The sequence below is a fragment of the Aphis gossypii genome, chromosome 2, assembly GCF_020184175.1.
Source record: "Aphis gossypii isolate Hap1 chromosome 2, ASM2018417v2, whole genome shotgun sequence".
In the NCBI taxonomy this organism is placed as follows: domain Eukaryota; kingdom Metazoa; phylum Arthropoda; class Insecta; order Hemiptera; family Aphididae; genus Aphis; species Aphis gossypii.
The window spans coordinates 39,470,665-39,492,615 of record NC_065531.1 but is presented as its reverse complement, the minus strand read 5'-3'; the positions used below and the strand labels follow the sequence as shown (position 1 = coordinate 39,492,615).

Sequence of the window (21,951 nt, the reverse complement as noted above, 5' to 3'; positions counted from 1 at the left end):
ATGAAAGACAACACGCTGTTGCTCAGTTCGATTAATGATAACCTGTTCGTAAAATTCCTATACAGATAATATAATATAATCTATATTGATATATTATATTATTATCAATGGTAAACGTAAAATGTGATTTGAATGTGGATACTGAATAATGAATATTAGTATTAGGTATCTACCATCTACGTGATGATCTCTCTGAAGTTTTTTTAACAATTCCGGATTCTCGTTTCTTTGATATTTAAAGAGTAATTTATTATACTTGACCACGATCTACGATTAAAGATGACAGTTTTGAGTTGAGTGTTATCTGCATTCGTTTCAATACATAAATCTTCATAAAGACATCCATATTTTAGTTTTCAATGAAAATATCTTATGTCAATATTTTTATTTTTCGAGGGATTTCGGATACAACACACATCTTTAATCAGGTCTGTAGACTGTAATTGTAATGTATTAATAATTACTGATTTTTGGTTTTATGTAATAAACATCTCAATACACTTACGACTCACTAAAATATTTATACTATTTAAGACTGGTGTAATTTCATAATTGATAACTGACAAAAAAAAAAAAAATGCCAAAGGTATCTCAAAAAGTCTTACTAGGTTTTGTGGACGAACGTATTGTGAATGAAAGCTGTTCTGATGATGCATATACAATAAATAAAATAGGAGGGTTGCCTGTAAGTAGCTTATGAAGCTAATGAAATAAGAACTGCTTTTAAAAATTGATTTTTATTTTTATTATTAGGATACACTAAATCAAAATTTTTCACCAAAGTGTCCACTATGTAATCACCAAATACCTTTACTCATTCAAATATATGCCCCTGTTATAAATTCTATTTATCATAGAACATTATATATACACGCTTGTATAAGCCCAGGGTGTTGGAACAAGTCTCAGAGGTAAAGTATTGAGTAGATGCCCTATATTATATTGTATTATATTATTGTTTAATAAAACATAATTCTTACTCAGTTGGATATGTTTGAGACGGCAATGGGTTGCAGCCGACCATTATGAAGATAAGCAATCTACGACTTTTATAGAATGGTGTGATGATGCTGACAACTGGGGTGAAGAACCAGAGGCTGAAGAGAATCATAACATTACTGTTAAAAGTCAAGCGATTGAAAATTGTACTTCTGCAAGTGCCGAGTTAGAAAATTCTGATGCTGATGATAATGTAGTTGCTGAACCGATTGATATACCAAATACAAATTGTCTTCAATTACTAGATAGTAGAAAAGAAATACCTCTAGTAAGTTGTTTAACTAATTCAAATGTTATATCTGTTTGTATAAAAAATAAAATAAACTGATTTGAAACCATTTAACATTTTCATGTAACCAAACATAAAAAAATGTTTAAAGGTGATATTGATTTAACATTTTTATATTAAAACTAATTGATAAATGAGTTGCTTGAGCTTTGAGATAAACTATAAATTGAATACTTCATTTTTTTTTTTTTTTATATAATTACTATGAATATTAAAACTTGGTATAATAAATTAACTTAATTGCTTAGCAAATAATTACTAATAAATTATGGGTTCATTTAATAAAGTAATGAAGAGTTTATTAAAATATAATTCGTATAAGTCATGACTTTACCTAATAATTTATATAAAATTGAACTAAATTATTGTAAGTACTTTATAATAGAGATAGACATATTTTGTTGAATATTAATAGTCAATATATTAAATTTTGTTAATTATAAACTGTAATATAATATTAACAACAGGATCACTATGATATGAATATATATTTTGAGCCGTATTATATATCAGTAGCTTATGAAGAACTGTCAGATACAGTAAAAGAGCATGCTAATAACTTATTACACGACTATAAAAATAATCAAATAATAACCGAAGAAAAGAATGAAGGCTATGAAAAAAGTTTACCAGCCCATGGTGATAAGTATTTTGAAACATTAGCATCAACAATAAGAAAAAATCCTGGTCAAATCTTACGGTTTGTATGATAGTTTCGATTTAATGTCTTTTTGTTTTCTATCTACAGACATTTCTGTATTATTTGAAATAACAACTTACTTAACACTTTTTATTTAGGTATTGCCGTACTGAAGGTAAACCATTATTTTTGTATGAAGATAGTGAACCAAATAAATGTACCAACTGCCAAGGTAAATTATTATTTGAGTTACAAATTCTTCCATCATTAATTACATATTTGAAACTAATATGTGGAGAAGAACATCATGGTAGTGGACACTTGGAATTTGGAACAGCTTTAATATACACTTGTGAAAATAATTGCTGGAATGAAGGTGATACTTATAAGTATGAATGTGTTATGGTTCAAGAAGAAAAACTATTTTAGATGTTTATATTTATCTATTAAAACATTTAAACAATCAATAAAATATAGTTATTTTATTTAAATGTAAGCATCAAAAATATTAAAATATAATGATTGTGTGATTTTCTCATTTACCTGCGAGGGAAATACCAATTTAAAACAAAAAAACCAATCAAATTATGATTTACAGTGTTTTTTACATTGAATTGTAAAACTGTTAATAAGTTAATGTTTCACTTATAAAATAAGTTCTTGGTTAAAATCATGATCATTATTATCCTTACATTTTTAGTCCCAACAAATATCATCATCATCAAATTCAAAAATGTATAATATACAAATTAAAATAAATTCATTACATCATCAATATTAATTAAATGTTTTTAAAATTTAAAGAAGAGGATCAACTACATTTCTTGTGTAGTTATGTTGAACATTTTTATTAGATTTATATAGTAATAAGTATAAACGAATTGGCTAATCATTATTTTAAGTTTTAACTTCATGTACTTACTTCCTCATTGCATCTTATTAAATAATATGATTGTAACTTATAGCCTTAAGTTGCATTAATATGTATTAAGTATTGAAATTATACTTATTATTCAAGAAAAAAATATTGATTGTTGGACTTGAATATTTCTGCTATTAGGCATATATATTTTTTCTTCAGAAAATATTTAGACTAACTTTAAGACATTATTTTATAATAATATAAAATATATAATACATGATATTTTATAATACAACATAATATGTAATCGTATAATCAAAAATGATTGCAACCAATTAGTGTATTATTAAATATCATGTATTTTATATTTTCATTTTTATTTTACTAGATTTTTAAAACATTTAAAAAATAGATATAATTATGATCAAACTAAAATTTTGTTTATACATTTGTAACAAATGTTGAACAAAGATTTTAATTTGTTGGTTTTATAAATTCATTAAACATTTGACTTATGAATAACAAAACAAAATCAAGTTCATTTTGTAGTTAATTTTTTTGAAAATGTAAATTTTACTGAAGAACACATGATACTGAATAATTTTCCTTGATATCTATTACCTAAACTATATTAAATAATATAATTTGAATTTAAAGTGTATAGGTACAAAAAAAATAAAAGAAGAAATAACAGTAAAAATTAAAAACTAGATTTATTAATAAATTTAATAAAATCTTGTTGCTAAGTTTTGTTTGTTTTATAAATAAAAACAATACATTTTCATACAAGTATAAAAGTCAATACAACCTTTAATATTATACATAAACCCTCTTTTTTTCTATATTATTATTATTTTTAACAATTTGTGGTCTGGTATAAAAACTACGTCATGGTGTACAATTATTTAAGTCAAGTGTACTTGATTAAAAAAAAACTATCAGCATAACAGTGACCACACATCCTTGGTAAACATATATAATATTTTTAAACGATACATTTTCACTTCAAATTATGAAGGCTGTAATTGATTAAAAAAAAAAATGGTATTTGACTGAAAATTCTAATAAAACTGTACCTATAACTTATAAGTTAGGTACCTAGTTAGTTTAACAGATTTTGATTGATTAACAGTTATATCAATTTTTCTAGGTTGTAGTGGAACATTTTTAATTTTCCAAAAATTATTAGTGACCTATTGTATATAGACATGCCTATAGTTTATTTATAAAAATATTTTATAAATAAAAGAAAACCATTTTTATGTTTATTAATATCCCAGCTGAAAATAAATAAATCCAAAATCCTCACGACTTAGTGAACTTGTCCAATAGTCGATCAAATTCGGTTTTTAAAATTCAAAATCCGCCTTAACTCAAAATACTGTGATTATAGACTACAGTTTTGTGTAGGTTTTTTAAATAATATACTATAGTCTATAATATTATTATTTAATTGATGTAATATACCTATATAGGTACCTTATACGTGTGTAGTGTGTATGCAATATGTAATAACGTTCAATTTTGTATTATGATTTATTTATAGGTAGATGGTATTAATATAGATAAATGCCGTACTGCCATGACTTATGAATGATTGGTTAATGGTTAATAATTTTATGCTTCGTAGGTAGACCTGGTTTTGGTGATTCATACCAACATTAGTAACTAGTTAGGTACCCACATAGGTACACTACACTTACATTATTAGCTTTATAATATGTATGCATGTTTTCGTGTGTGTGTGTGTGTGTGTTATTACTTATTAGTTATACGATCTAACTAAAAATGTTTATTAGTTTATTTACATGAATGAGCAAAACGTGCATTATTCATTAATGAGTGAAATGAGTAATGAACTTTACAGTTTATTGATGCTGCGCCGTCCGTATTTAATTATAAATTATGGAATCGGAACAAATATAACTGTTAAAGTGTTAAATAATAATGTAATATACTATAAATTATAATAATAACGGTATGCCAATAGGCAATAAGTCATAAAATAAAATGGTAAAATTACATACCTACTATTTACATCATTATCTATTTATTACATAAGTACATGTAATTGATATGACCTACCCTCATAATTTTTATTTTATTGTTTACGGCATTTGGTGTCGACGACACGAACGAACAATATTTCTACTGACTATAGTACTATACTTGTACTTGTATAGTGAATACTGAGCAATTCCTACTACAGTTTAGGTTCAAGGGATATATTGGAGCGTCTATACCTCAGTGGCGATGTGAAATAATAAAGTAGCTAATTAAAGTAAGTACTTATAATACATACCCATCAATTGTTCCAGAGTCAAGATGACTAAATCTACAACCCCGATTGGCTCGATTCACACAAGTATAAAAATTATTTAAAGATTATAAATGAGTCTTGCATCATTAAGATACCCACAACCCACCCCTACTTTTAAGTAAAGTGGTCACTTCATAAAAATAGCTATTATATCACCGCCACATGGCGTAATTAGGTATAACTTGCACTCATAACGAAATATTAAATGTAAAAACAAATACGTATATCTATGTGAAAAAAATATTAACTTTTTGAGTGGCTACATAGGTGTACTGGTGAATGGTGAAAAATTATATAATATTGTTTGCTTAATTCTGCAGTTTTAATTTGTATTTTTTTTTTTTAATTTTATAGTAGTACACCGCTCTACAGCAGTCTAAATTACTTAAGAACTATTTATAATTACGTTGATGTTGTGGCGTATATAGGAATTAATAAATTATAGGTAAGATAATAGTTGATATTGTATAAATGGATCGTTCGTTGAGAATAATATTACGATGAATAGGTAAACATTTTTATTATAATTTATTTTAATCTATCAAATGTATTTATTCTATCCATAAATTATTGTTTTTTTTTTTTTTATTAACAACTACTGCTTCTTGATTGCGAAATAAGGAAAACAACAAAAATGTGTTTATTTACTAAGTAGGTAATTTACAAGTATCTAAGCCGTGTTTACAAGCGTAGCTAGATAAATGGTTTTAAGGTATACATATAGGTATTTCAAATAATTTTATAACCAATACAAGTACAGTAGGCACATACCTGATAATATCCACACACAGGCTTACTTGTTTATTTTGCAGTTTGCACGTATATTTACAAGCCACCTTAAAACCGACATGTTTATTGCTAAAATGTTAATTGCACAGCTAATTTAATACTACATACAGCAAAGTTACAGAGATAGGTATTTCATTGATCATATATTGTAACGTCTATAACGATTTTATACATAGGTACCTACTTTATATAGATATTATGAATTGTATTGAATTTTTGAAGACCAAAAACCTATTATATACAATACCTATAAGGTAATATTATTATACGTATGAATTGTAGAATAAACTACACGATAAACTTAAGTATCTGAGAACAATAGATATGTATTATTACCTACTTATATAGTTTTTATATCGGATTCAGAAAATCGGAGCTATTTGTATTTGGTAAATTGGTGAAGTGTTGCAAATAATTTGTAAATTATAGACAATGCTACACTACGCAAGTATACACTTGTTAGTTTTGTTGGCTGTTGTTAAAGGATAAAGTATTTAAGACTTAAGTATATAATATATATAATACATACTTAAGTGTAATATATAAAAAATATTATTAAATGGATGTGTGGAACTCTATGGGCCCTTATTTTATTCCACAAGAATCGATATGACCATACATGTAATATCAAACATATCAACAACAATTTATATAAAATATGTAAGTTATTTTATTTATACACCAATATTATACACTAAGCAAAAAGTATAAATAAATAAAAATAACAATACTTGTATATAGGTATATACCTATATATGTTATATTGATGCCACACTTATTTAAAATATTAATGGTTATAGGTAACGATTACTCGCCGATAAAATATAAATCTCATGCAACATCTATTTAATCTCAAATAATATAATAATACGTTAAAAATATAAATTTCTATTTTGTACACTATATTTTATACAAAATTTAATGTCGTTGATCTAATGCTTTAGAACAGCAATAAGAGATCTACGCGCTTATTTTTTGGACGGATAACTGATAAAAATGTGTACTACGAATTGACCCGAACTGGGAAGACGTGAACAAAATAATATATATATATAATACGAATATATTATATACTTATATTTATATAATAAATAAAAAAGAAACCAAAAGCAAGTTTAAACAGCAATAATTTTAGCGTGGCCAAAACATGATTGTCTTATTATTACAAGACGTTTAAAGTCGGTTACACTTTCCCTATTATCATAATACGTAATAGTATAAAAAAACACGTGGTTTAACTTATAATGATACAACTTAAAATAATAACCTAAACCCATTTGAAACAAAATGGTCCATTCATATTTCATACAAAATATTAAATAAAATTAAAAAAAAAAAAAAAAAAAAAAAAAAAAAATAGAAGGCAAGTTTAACCTGTATATAATTTTATTATTTATCATTATTATTATAGGTACCTATAGATACCCATAAATATTAAAGTACATTATATTTAATCTATGTTTTAAAATAAAGTATAACATTGTGTAAATGGTTTTATTTAAAAATTAAAAAAAAATGCATTACACTTACTTTTAGGTACTGTTTTAAAAAATGAAATAGCGCACTTATTCTATACCTACTAAATAATATAATCATATAAAATACTTAAGTAATCCTATAACTCAAAAAAAAAAAAAATTGTGGTACTTAGATTTTTAATTAATATTAATAAATCACATTAAATAACAAAACAAACATTTAAATAATAGTTAATTATAAATGTATAATGTATAGGGATAAAAAATCCAATGGATGTTTAGGACGAGGGTGGCCAACCCCATAAAAAGAATAAAGTCAAAGGCAAAGGAAAAAAAGAAAATAGGCATAGGTATAATGATAAATTATAAAAATGTAATTCTTAGTAACCATTTTCAATTTCTTATTTATAGGACTGTAGTTAAGATATAATATATGTAAATCATAAAATTTCTTATAATTAAAATTATGTTACCTACCTATTTAAATTAAATATATCATACTTTTTTAACCTTCTATGTAGTTATAATAATCATAAAAAAAAGATGTATAATATCGAATAAATTAAAATAATATAATATATATGAACATACAAAATCTATACAGTATACCTACATATACCTAAAAAATGTGTTCCACATACCTACGTGAGTATCGTATGACCGTTTTGTTAAGGCGGAAAAGGACTCGTTCTAAAATAAAAAAAAAATAAGCTGGTGTTAATAGATAGCGAAATGGGTTGAAATCGCCAAAATAATGGTCAGGATCACGGTGTAGCCTCCAATGATCACTGCGCCGTTGCAAAGGTCCTGGTCGCACGTGCTGCAGTGTTCAATTCGTATATTTGCGGGAGTGTTAATAGCGCATGGGCCATCGTCGTTTCGGCTGTCCGATGCCCAAGCACACGATCGGATTATCAACAGCTCACCGTTCACTGTTAAATTATAAGCACAAGTAATATTATTATATTGTATTAAATTATATCAATTAGGTATTCTATTATATTTATATATCATTACAATATAGCCTACATATTAATGAAGCTTTTATTATCGTGTTTACCATCACACACATTTTCCTTGTACCTATTACGCGACGGCCAAACTTGTAGGAATGGGCTTATAAATCAAATATGAGCGATTAAAAAATATATAATATATATTCCACATAAATTATCGTTTTATATTTGTTTGATGATTGGTGGAATTAAAAGTGTTTCGAAATCCGGATAATATTATACATTATTTTATGCAGTTATTTGCGGCCGCACAAGAATGTTTTATGACTATACATTCTATTAAGTTGGTGCTATACATTTACCCTGTAAAAAAATTATATTTTCAAACTAATAATTATAATTTATATTATTTATTCTGATACTGTGTCAACACGCACAATAACCAGAAGAGAAACAGTCTGACTGAAATAACAAAACTCAAAAAATGAAACTTTGTTAAATTTTTCAACTATAACCGTCATGTTTTTAAGTTTATCGAAGTGTTAATCTGTACTGTTGACTGTTAACATCAGTAATCACTGCGTTCTATCCTCAATATTGTTCTAATACGCAATTATTATGTCCGTTCTATTGTCTTTACCTATTAAAAATATTATACCTATTATTTCAGTGAGTCACGAATCACGATACGTATTATGTAAAATATATAGGTCGTCAAAACAATAGGGCCATGTACACAAATATTATTGATCTATAAAAAAATTAAATAGTAAAATAATCATAAAAAAATTAGTTTTTGCATTTAAAGAGTATACCCTACCTATATCGTTTTATAATAACCAATAACCATGATGTATATATATTAATGATAATGATTGTTATTATTATTGTTGTTTTAATTTAACTAACTTTTTTCAGTGAAAACGCATTTGTAACATGAAACATATTATATAGGTTATACGTTGTAAATAATAGCATATACTAAAAATTGATGAATTGTGACATTGTGGGTAGTCGATAATTTAAGATTAAGTATCTAAGTATTTTCATAAACGTAAAAATTGGTGACAATTCCAAAAACTTAAGCGATTGTTTATTTAAATATACAAAACATTTTATAGTTGAATAAAAAAAAAAGAATTATAAAGGAGTATTTAGCAAGAAAATTCAATAGAAGTTTTTTAAATATATGTGTACACAATGCAATACGCTAATACAACAATAATAGATTTGTTTAGAATAATAAACTTACCATAAAAAAAATTTACGCTGATCTATGAAATTAATAATGAGTACCTATTATCTAATTTATAAATCTATAATAGAAATTTTACCATTATTCTAATTTAACACATATAATATATAGATAATTGATAACCCGGTAAGTAAAAGTATAATACGCCATCAACTAAGATCTTTTCATCTTAACTGTATTTAAAATTTATAACAATATATATTATACATTTATACAATACTAGTTTAGTGGTTTGAGCTGGAATAAACGATGCGAGACAAGTACCTAAATCGCTGTATGTATTATTTATTTTCATAATTCTTGGTTTTTTTATTTATTGTGAAATAGGTATCTAATATATTAATATATAGCATAAAAGAAACCGTATAGACATAATAGTATCTATCCATTCAACAATATTAGTGTCACCTTGATAGTATCGCATTTCTCATAAAATATTTAATATTACATTTACATATTATAAGTATATTAGTAGGTACATATATAGGTACCAAAATATTTAACAAAAATATATTATTATGATTTTAAAGCAAAGCATATAAATATCTCTAATCATACCAGAAGTGTTATTAGGTTATCGTATAAAATTTAAATCCCCATTTCCCTTGGCTTATTGTGGAATCCCAAAAACTTATAATTTATAGCTTACAGCTGAGGTACTTATAAGCTTTAACCAAAATTCTATGAAAGTTATTCAAATATAAAGAAATCAATAACCAAAAAAGATTATTTTATAAAAGGTAAATTTAATGCTTTAATTAATTAATGTTTTTTTTTTTTTTAAAATATAATATAATATGAGTGTATAATATGTTTGATTATACCAAGCAAGTCCAAGCAAATAAAGAAAACCGTAGTTATAAAATATAAATACATTGTAACTACTATAGGTTGCCTCCAGATTTTTAGAAAATATCTTAGGGTGCCGTAAATCAAAAAGGTTGGAATCTCTGGTCATTAGTATTCACAGATGACAGATTATACATACACTTTTTAACTTAATTAAAAATTAAGCTAAAGGCATTAAAAAAAGTTTGTCAAACTTGTTTAGAGTCACAACATGAATCAATAATATATTATTTGAAAGTAAAGTTTAAAAATATTTTGAAATTATTAATGAAATATCAAAATTTGAAAACATCTACTGACCTTTAAAAAAATTATAATATGTAATCAACGAAGTAACAAAATAGTGAACAGAGGTTCAAAAGAATAAATTGCAAGATTTCCTTTAAATATTGATGAGATTTATGAAAATTTTTTGATTAGGTTATTGATCCATAACCTATTTTAATATATTTTTTTTTGTATATATGTATGTATAAAATACTTCTACAAGGTTTTGTCTAATTTATAAAGAAAAACATTTTAAACAAAGTTTGTAAATAATTCACAAAGGTTCTATCTCTATGACAAATTATTTAAATGATGATTTTACTAAAATAATTTAGTACCTTCTTACACAAAAAAAAATGTATTTTTAATCTTAATACGATACGTAGGTGATTATAAAAAAAAAAACAATTGTTTTACTTAACGAAGTGTTTACATTTTTCGTTGCAATTTTCTTTTTTTATAAATCCCCTGTATAGTTTAACGAAAATATAATATATTCATGATAATATGATACTTATTATAATATTAATATACCTAATTGATAATGGTTCTAAATATATTCGGTAGGTAATTTTATAAATTTGTAACAGATATCAATCCGCATTTTAAACCATCAAACCAACATTATGGAGAAAGCCGAGTAACATAATAATGTACCACGAAGAAAATAGAAAAACCTTCTTTTTATACAAACTTCTTAAAAACCCCGTTTTACATAATTTTACAATTATTTATAACTATAACAATAGCCAGACGAATCAGTGTTTCGATAATATTACGATCAACAACATTACAATAATAGTATATTAAAGAGTAAAGTTATAAAGTTGGATAATTTTGAACATTTTTTTTTGTTTCAGGTATCGTTTTATCAATTTATTTGATACAATATTACAATCACATAATTGGTGTGTCATTCGTTTGGGTGAATCACCCTAAATTTACCCGAGTAAAGCATATAAATTATTTGTTTACTCGCAATTCATAGGTTATATATTATATAACTAGAGCTCGGATTTTTATGCACTTAGAAGTATCGAATTATGCAATATAGTATGCAGTAAAAATCATGAAAATATGCAAAAGTTTATTTTGTATTTATTTAAAATTTACAAATTATTAAGTTACATTAAAAATAAATTATTTATTAACAAATAATTAATTATTCAAATACTTAAATACTTATTGAAAAAAAATTACATAACATTGAGGTAGATTTAGGTAATAAATATAGGTACTATAGTCTATAATAGATACTTATATCTGTTGCTTACTATCTTGGACTTCATCGCATGTATAGGTATATCATATTTTATAAATGATTAAAATTCAAACCACTAGTGTTGTAGTTTTACTCGATTTACTAGTTGTATTTATTAAATCTAATGACTATCATATTTTCAAACGATGCGTACTCGAAATATTTAAACATATAGTAATATAATAAAATCTGTGTATGTTTATCATCAATGTTTCCATATACCCGAATGTTTGAAAGTGAAAAATGTTATGTATAATATATAATATGTACGATGCGGTTGATAACTTAATAAATTATTGCAATCTATTCTCATACATAGACGGATATCTTATTTCTCAGTGATGCGCTACGTATAGTGTATAGATCAAGGACGAAGACAAGATACTCGTGTGTCCGTAGTCCGTTAAAGTCTTCTTCGAAGATCTAGAAATATATATTATATTACGTATAGAGACTCCAGATTTATCGAATGAGTAATAATTTAAATATTGTTTATAGGTTTTTTTTTATTAATATACCATCTCAGTGTACTTAAAACTTAAAAGCGCACGTTTTACCGACGCGTGTCTAATAATATAGTGCAGACCGAGACCTTAAGTGTTTTACACGTGACTTATTGTTGTGGTTTCGACATGATATGCATTATAATGATTAGATGCCATTAACCAATCATAGATAAATAAATATAATATTGAACGTCAATATAATATATCGTATTTATATATCTTACAAAGTTACAAGTCCTTATAGGTGTATTATAAATTATAATATATTATTGTTTAACAATCCGTATCGTTCATCGAATTATATCGATATGAACACGATTTTGATGATAATTTTATTTCGGGATAGAAAAAAAATAAAATATATAATACATTAATACAATAATATCGATAAATGCGATAACATTATTCGCGTATATACGATATACATTATACTATAGTACAGGAGTGGCCAACGAGTCGATCGCGATTCCCTTTTAAATTTTATACATTTTTTTTTATATAATTTTGATTATTAACGACCATTTTTTTTTTGTCGATCGTGACAATCTAAAAAATTCAGAGGACAATCAAAAATTCATAAAAGTTAGCCACTCCTGGTGTAGTAAACTGTTGTGACACGATTTAACACGCGTTCGATGCGAACTGTTTCACGGTAAAAATTAGGTATTATAAATATTATGGGTATGGCTTTATAACAGTATGATCATGATTCACGATAGTATATATTATTATTCGGTGTTCGGGAAGCGTGTGAATCGGAACCGCGTGTACTACCGCATATATATACGAACTATAGGCATTGGTAGATGTGGTTAGGTTGAAGCTGACGCAACTGGTAAGGTAGTCTTGGTGGTAAGGTAGAAGTGCTGCAGGTGGTTAGGCAAACCCAGGGTAGGTGTACCTATATACGGTTGTAGGCGCGAAATTGCTCCGGTTTGGAGTAGCGGCAGTGTGGACGACTCATCACCGTGAAATCGTGACGACTCGATGCCCTCGTAAATCCCGAGACGAATTGATTTGCCCGTCGACGAAAACGCCGCGCTCGCAATAACGAATAATAATAATAATAACAAATAGTAATAATATTACACGGATGGAATAACGATACAAATCGAAAAGAATGGAGGAAAAAAACGACCGGCGAATTGCGAAACGATGTAAAAAAAAAACAAATACATTTGAATATAGGTATATACCTATATTTATGTACATTATACACTCGGCGTAAATAGTAAATACCCTCTTGGGAAAAATCGTTCGGATAACGGTGCAGTTTGAACGTTGACAGCCGAAAAAAAATCGGTCGCAGCGAAAGCGTCAAGTGTAATTATTATATTTAATACATATATTATAGATATAACAACTACCTACAATAATAGTTACCTAGTCCCGAAAACGGATGCTGTAGCGGAAGCCACACGGGAAATGGCGAAATGGCGAAATGGACCGAAATAATAACCGCCAACTGAAGTTACACGGTATGTGCCTAATATTACCAATGTTTTGGATGACTTACCTATACAATATATAGGTACGCATATAATACATATTATGGTTACATTATATATTATATAATTACTAGATTTCATACTACTATACGTATATAGTTTAACTAAGAGTACCTATAGGCATCGAATATCGACTTTAATCACCTATAGTCGAGTATTAAGTCTATAATCACTCTAATCACGACTTAATACAATTATACAATATTGGACCCCAAAAAACTGTTTATAAATTAATAATATATAAGTACCTTGGTATATTAGTGTAAATATTTTTTAGGAAGAACTATTTTTATTTTGAAATATAATATAACATTATTACAATTTGTATTATATAATACAAATCACATTGAATAACTAAAAATACATATAATTACTATGTTCTATAATGCAACGAATAGTAATTCTAATATTGTTTAAAAATAATTTATCTGGTATCGCGATCCATCTAAAGAACATTTTTTATCTACATAGAATTTTTTCCTGTAAAATAGTATCGAATAAGAAGCTGTGATAAAAAAACCAAGGGAATTACGCGTTCAAATGAATTAAAGGACATACAACTATTTCGTTTTTATTCTTTCGTATAATAAAATTCAAAAAAATACCTTATATAGGGTTTACTACAAGACTCCTAAATGCGCGATGTATACAATATATTGTAATCATTTATTGTACATCACCATGTATAAAAATATCTATGCAAAGTGTAGAGTGTAGACAGAATATATGGTCGACCATCCGTTTTAATGTCTAGCGGACGTGAACGACGGATTTCACGCACCGACAACCAACGGTTGGTGTGCTAAATCGAAATAAATTTTATCGAGATCAAACGGATGCTCAAGTATAGTTAAGATGCATTATAGTGCTAAAATCGGACGCAGACGACGATGAATCGTCATAATACAAGCATATATAAAAATATATATTTTTAGCTGTCTCCTGTTAAATAATAATAATATAGATAGTCGTTTCATATTATTATGATCCATTATTCTATAAAATAAATAAATAAAAAAAAAAACCCCGATATAATAATATTCAATGTAGTTTTCATTATAATTCGTAAAATAATTATCGGTACTTTTTCTATCATTATAGGGCCTAAACAATAATGCCATATAATTATTATAATATTGTCATTATATTATATTTATTTGTATGTATTTTTTAATTTGACTGTGTAGTATATTATGCCTATAGGATATAATAACTATTGTAAAATTAGTAATTACTATATTGGCATATATTATGTTATGAGCTTGGACTTCGTGAGTACCTATAATGTATATAATATATATATATATACTAGCATTGCCACTAACTTATTACCTCCAAAAATTTGCACCGCACACTATCATAAAAAGTACCTAAAATAATAATTATATAACATAGATGCCATTTATAAGTACCCCTTTTTAATTTAAATATGAAAAAATCATCAGTAGAAACATATCTATTTAATATATATCTTTAACGCTCTATAATATACTATTATACTTTATAATACTAACTATATCGTCCGTCTACCGTCTACTGCATGTATTAACTATAAGTACCTATATGGATATTGTATTAACGCAATTTTGATATTTTTAAGGGCCATATCAACTACAAAATCATTAGCATTCATATCAACGAAAAAAAAGATTAAATTTTAATAGTCAAAAATGATAAATTTATTTAAATTCAATTTGTAAATGTTTTAAAGTTTATTACAGACATAAAATTATTTTTATAAGTGTATAACTATTATAACTTAATATGATATATGTACCTAATAAACCTAAGAATGAGTATTAACTTAAAAATAAATAATTATTATTTTATATTAATGATTAAATAATGCTAGTGCCTATGCTGCAATATTTATAACAAAATTTTATTTATGTATAGTAAATATATGTACTATGTAGTGTAGGTATGTAATAATTTTATTATGTGTAATAAACTTTTTTCAAAAAAAAAAAAACTTATCATTCATGTGTTTTAAAAATTAATACATTTTCGCACATTATTCTTTACTTGTCATAGATAATAACTTTTAATAATTAATAAAAATTTTTCTACATTCTCAAAAAATATTATATTATTTATTTATTATTTATTGCTTATTTTATGATCGGTTTAGCCGTTTTAGATTTGTGGTGGTTAGAGTTTATTATTTATAATCATGAAGCCTCGTTTTGCCCATAATAGGAAAATTGTGTGGCTACACGTAACTATATATTTATATATTTATATATTTATTTGGAAAAGATGTATTTTTAAAACTTCCTCAATGTGACAAATATTCTAAGTTAGTGTAGAATTTAAAAATACTTAGTGTCAGCTTCAAATTTAGCCTAGATATTTATCTGTACAATTTACTTTATTGTTTTTACAAAACATATATAATTTATGTACCGATACGCGGTGTGTATGCAAAAACTATAGTATTATTTTAATAATAAAATATCCAACAATACATAAGCTTATTTGATTACGATTACACATTTACTATTTACACGTATTGCAAATGTATGCTAATCAAATAACGTTATAATTTTTAGTAAGTGGGTATACAACGGTGAATGTAACCTGTATAGTTATACATTTTTCAAAATAATATTTAATAATTAATATATCGCAATTACTAACGACTTATTATACTATCACATTACTATATAGAATACGGGTTGTCTCCTGAAATACGAGAGTGAAACCTCAATAAGAACCAGAATATTCATTCTGTTCAAATTGCGATCTCTATGTTTTTTTTCAAATAGAAAATATTATCACTGTATAGAATATACACTATACACACCTGTTGATTCTTTTTTTGTCTCCCGAGTTGTATCATTATCGAAAAAAAGATATATAATTATATATTGTATCATATAATACATAATATAACATATTATGTAGGTACCTAAAAGCAATTTCCGGTAAACGAACCCAGAAATGGTATTTGTGATTCCTAAAAACAGTAAAAACTGTTATTTTAGTTAAACAAAACAACTTATCTCAAAATTTCTATTGGAAATGTAAATATCAATTAAAACATTGCGGGCGGGCTGATAAATACGAATTTCCGGTGAATCATCATTCCTTACAAGAATGGCCGAAAGGTTAATAAAAATTAAGCAAGCAATTAAATTCAGTCCATTGTGTCTTAATTCAATCACCGAAAAACACGAGGTACCATAATGAAGATGAAAAACACCCCAATACGCATAGGCCATCTCGTATATCCATTAATTTAAAAAAATTTAATTGTCAGTGTCATAATTTGGTTAATATTCTACATGTAGATTAATAAAGCAATAGTTAATTATTAAGACGTATTATTATGTATTTATTGATTGCTAATTAGTCTTAAAATATGAAATTATATATTAGTGTAATAACTATTAGTACATCTGTACATGATATGATTTTAGGAGTATCATACATTCAGATAAATCTAAGAAGGTATACAGTTAACATTGGTCATTAAAATGGCTGACACATATGATCATTTAAATTAATACTTTCGTCATTATCAAATTAACATTGATATATGTAATTAATACCTGTCGGGATCGACTAAATTCGATATGTTATTGAAATGAGCTATTTGATTTCTACTGCAATTATTTTTTTCTTTTTATTTATATAATGTACCTATCGTACTTATTTTAAAAATAATTAATATTATTTTTTGTCGTTTAACGCTCAGTTTAAGAAAAGGTATACACAATAAAACATCTTAAAAATTATTTTAGTCTTTAAGTTGGGTATTGAATTATTTTAAATTCAATAAAATGTATAATTATAAATTATTTCGAAAATATTAAGTTTATTTAAAATAGGTATACGTCTAAATAATACAGCATTATACTGACATAAATACTGATTACATAATTGGTTTTCTAATTTATGATTTAGTACTTATCTTTTTCCACCAAGAATAAATTTTTTTAAATAATTTACACTTAGGTTTGAGGTTACGAGCATACACTTTAAAAATCATAAAATTTGGTTTCACTATAATGTACAAACTATCAAAAATATTGTATTATTTATGATGTAAAAAGTATAGTCTAAAGAATTTATAGGATCTATATAAATGCCTATTATACATAATATATCAGTTGTAACTTGTAACCAATTATTTCAATTATTATTTTAAACATTATGTGGAACGTCTGCTTTATATAAAACAATAGTGCCGTGCGGCGACTATGTGAAATCGAATTGGATTAAATTACATCTGAGTACGAGACATTTACTCATTATTTCCAGTATAACCTGATTCTATAGGTATAGTCTAATATTGTCCATCGTTCTATGAAAACATAAATATATGATCTCTAACGTGTTCAAGTCTATAAAAACCTCCGTAATTACTTATACCTATATTATCGTATATAAACCTAGGTACCTCTTTGTTTTTGTTTCTTGCACACGGGCTGCAAGAAAGCTGAATGCGGCGCTCTGCTACAGTCTTCGATCGCACCTTTAGCCGTCATGTTCATCGGATCGTTGCACTTTGGATCCGCGTCCGTGGAGCACACCCAACAATTGATAGCTTTGCCTGTGCACACGGTCAAAACGATAAATAAATATAACACAGCAAACTATATCGCCGGAAAATAGATAATTTATCGTAATCAAATAAGCTACTTACTGCCGTCCGGTAACAAGACGAGACACCCGAATACAAAGACGACCATCGCGTACATCTGACAACGGATCATATTTTTGAATAGTTTTAGATTTATGAAAATAGAAATTATACAACTAGACGATATATATATTATATTCCTGACAAACGAAAAAATCGGTATGTTTTAATTCGGAATCGTTGTTATTTTTAGACAAAATATTATGTTGAGAATAGACCTATAACACTTCAGAACACTTTGCAAGACTGTTCGCCGGACGGGATCGCAAACGACTATGCAGACCATCAGGAGCGTATGGTGGAAAGCTCTCTTGCTCCCCCACCCCACCACCACTTTAGTACCGCATTATTGCTCGACGCCCCCCTTTCGTCGTAGTTTATATATAATAATAATATTGTGCGTATACCGTATTATTCGTTATCACTATATATACCTATGCATGTACGTACATATACGATATTATAGTACTATGTTACTACAATACATACATATAATGGCTCAATGGCATTTTTTCGCCGCACTACAAGTGTTCCAGTGAAACCCGTTATTCAACACGTGTGCGTCCTATATACAATTATTATTGATTGTATTTAACGACACCGATTTCATTTGATCACGTCTTACACTCAAGGGCCAGTGCCGCGGTGTATGCTACACAATCCTAACTCTACTTAAAGATACCGCCAAACAGTATAATATATGCAGCAGATATACTCATATACCTATTATCTATATTGCGTTTAATAGCTTATAGGTTTAACTACAATATATATATATATATATATTATAATATATACCTGTAAAATTACGAGCAGCTGACAGACGGTGACAATTACACTAATTTTCGTAAAGTGACTACGCGTTAAATTCGTGTTCACAACACAACAATCTGATTTGCAGCTAGTGAAAAGTGTCTTTTTAAAAAAGAACACGATGATTATAATAATATAATTTTGAGTTATGATACACACACTATATGCAAATAAAATTATGAAGAAGATATAATATATAATATATAATTTAAAATTAAAATAATAATAAAAAACAAGTTATCAATAATGCGGTTATCACAACTTACTAGTATAACTACTAATCGGTAAAATATACCAGACGGACTGATAGATAAACGAAAACAATTCGTTCTTCAAAAATACTATAGTCGTACTCACTCAGACTATCAGTCCACTGAGCATGCAACAAATATATTATATCAATTTTTCTAAACAAGAAAAAACGTTCCAAATATCTACTTTTACATAAAATACAAACCATAGATACCTACTACTAGCTTAAATTATTTGGAAAATGCAAAATAATCCGAACATGATAAAAACAAATAGATATTGTAGTCTGCAAAATTATCGTGTTGGATTTTTCAGCTATAAAACGGATTTTGTATCCATATAATATTATTCATAGAAAGTAAAAAAAACTTGTGATCTTGCATGTTTTCTCGTCGTCCATAGCATCAATATAATAACGTTCGAAATTAAAGATATACGACTGGATATAGGTAGGTACACGCTGCTCAAATCGTAATTGGTAATCTCACGCAGACATGCCGTTCAGGCCGCTGGCCACCCTTATACATTAACCCCCTACCCCCAATAAACGAATTCTACATACTTCACTGCTACGTTAATAATGTATAAGGTACACGCGGGAGGAGTTAATAGAGAGTTCCATCAATTTCACATGTATAGTGATTATCTCCGGTCCGCGATAGTTTAGATTTGTATCGTAATAATTATTATTGTAAGTATTATAATATAATTTGTCCGAGCAATACTTGTCCACATGAAGAATAGAGTGTATAAGGGGAATACGGGCTATTATAGGTATATATATTATGTGTGTACAGAATATAGATGGGTATTATACATACATAACCTTAATAACTATTGACCCTGCCCAATTGAACCCAATCGTGAATAAGCTAACAGATCCTAGAGGTGCGTCTTTCAAATGATAAAACCCATTTAATTTCTATTAACATGCTTTTAATTATGTCGAGAGAGTGTATATATATATTATTTGGTATTCATCTACAAGTGAACAAGACATGCAAATTAACGGCGGGTGTTTACATCATCGAAGGAAACAAATGTTTACGCTGTAATTTACGGTTGCTGTACTAGAATATAGTCCAAAATTCGAAATCGTTGTCGAGGTATCATTAATTGTTTATAAGAGATGAACAAACGAGTTAGCAATATTTTAGTCTTAAATCGTTAGGAAACGTTAAAATCTAATCCGATTGTCGTGTACTACTATACTCGTGTCTAGAGTTTAATGAAAAAAAATAATTAAAATATGTTATAATTAGTAGATACTTAAAAATATAAGTCTTAAATAGTATAATAGTTGATAACTAAAAGCACTATTTTCAATCTTATGTCAAACTCATTACGAATAGGTGTCTAATAACCATATAAATTCAATCTATATATGTACCTATTAGCTTATTTTTAATCCGCATCAACTTGTCTGGCATTCTGGCTATAGTAGTACTGTGTATACTGTATAGTATTTTTTAAAGATGGTTACTAAGCAAATTGATTATTTATTTATAAATATATAAATGGCTTTTAAAAATTTACTTATTTCAAAAATCATAAGACAAAATAAATATAGAACGCGTTTAAGTGTCCACTTAAAAATGTAACATTGCAGTCTATTGGATCGTACTTTGTAAACGTACTTAAATATTATACAAACATATAAACCAATAATAATAAATTTATGCATATACGACCATAGAATACAGGATACCTATACTGGGATACAACAGAAAAAACATTATTGTTATTTAAAATTTTTCAACTTCTTTAAAATAAGTCGAAAAGAGACATTCTGGTATGGTTCCTTGATTGGTCCATTGTTTCAATTGATTTTTCTTTTCCTTGTCCTGTTTGGTTGTCGGACGTGATGACTAGGATATGACTGGTGATCCATGACAAATATTTTTTATTTATTTTTTTGTTTTTTATTTATTACTGTCACGTTTTCACACATCTCTATAGAATCCTAGTTTTCCGAACACCGGACGTGAATTGTGATTTTTTTAACGTAAAAAAAAATCATTTGATCTTTGCTGTGCTTGCATTTTAGTTAATGATTTTAGAGTAGGTAGGTACCTATATAATGGTTATTAAAATAGATTTTGTCGTATTTTTTATATTTGCATAGTTATTAATGAAATTATAGATAATATATAAAGAAATTAATTAATATTCCAAAAGATCTTAAATTTGTTAAAATAATAAAAACATGGTTAACAGGAAACTGACATTAAGGGTTTATATTAATTTTTAATGATGAAA

The 21,951-nt window shown here is 26.7% G+C and overlaps 2 protein-coding genes across 2 annotated transcripts; one reads left to right on the top strand and one right to left on the bottom strand.

The window, feature by feature from the left end:
• Positions 1-99: 99 nt before the first annotated feature.
• On the top strand, positions 100-2,400 carry LOC114131364 (programmed cell death protein 2-like). Its single transcript, XM_027996556.2, has 6 exons — positions 100-428; positions 535-685; positions 754-911; positions 985-1,267; positions 1,756-1,988; positions 2,087-2,400. Exons 2-6 carry the CDS (start codon positions 578-580, stop codon positions 2,355-2,357), a joined length of 1,053 nt encoding a protein of 350 aa, XP_027852357.2. The 5' UTR covers positions 100-428; positions 535-577; the 3' UTR covers positions 2,358-2,400.
• A 4,544-nt stretch (positions 2,401-6,944) lies between these two features.
• On the bottom strand, positions 6,945-18,913 carry LOC114131328 (uncharacterized). Its single transcript, XM_050201125.1, has 3 exons — positions 18,631-18,913; positions 18,385-18,537; positions 6,945-8,309 (listed from the first exon to the last, which is right to left on the bottom strand). Exons 1-3 carry the CDS (start codon positions 18,698-18,700, stop codon positions 8,095-8,097), a joined length of 438 nt encoding a protein of 145 aa, XP_050057082.1. The 5' UTR covers positions 18,701-18,913; the 3' UTR covers positions 6,945-8,094.
• Between the last annotated feature and the right edge of the window lie 3,038 nt (positions 18,914-21,951).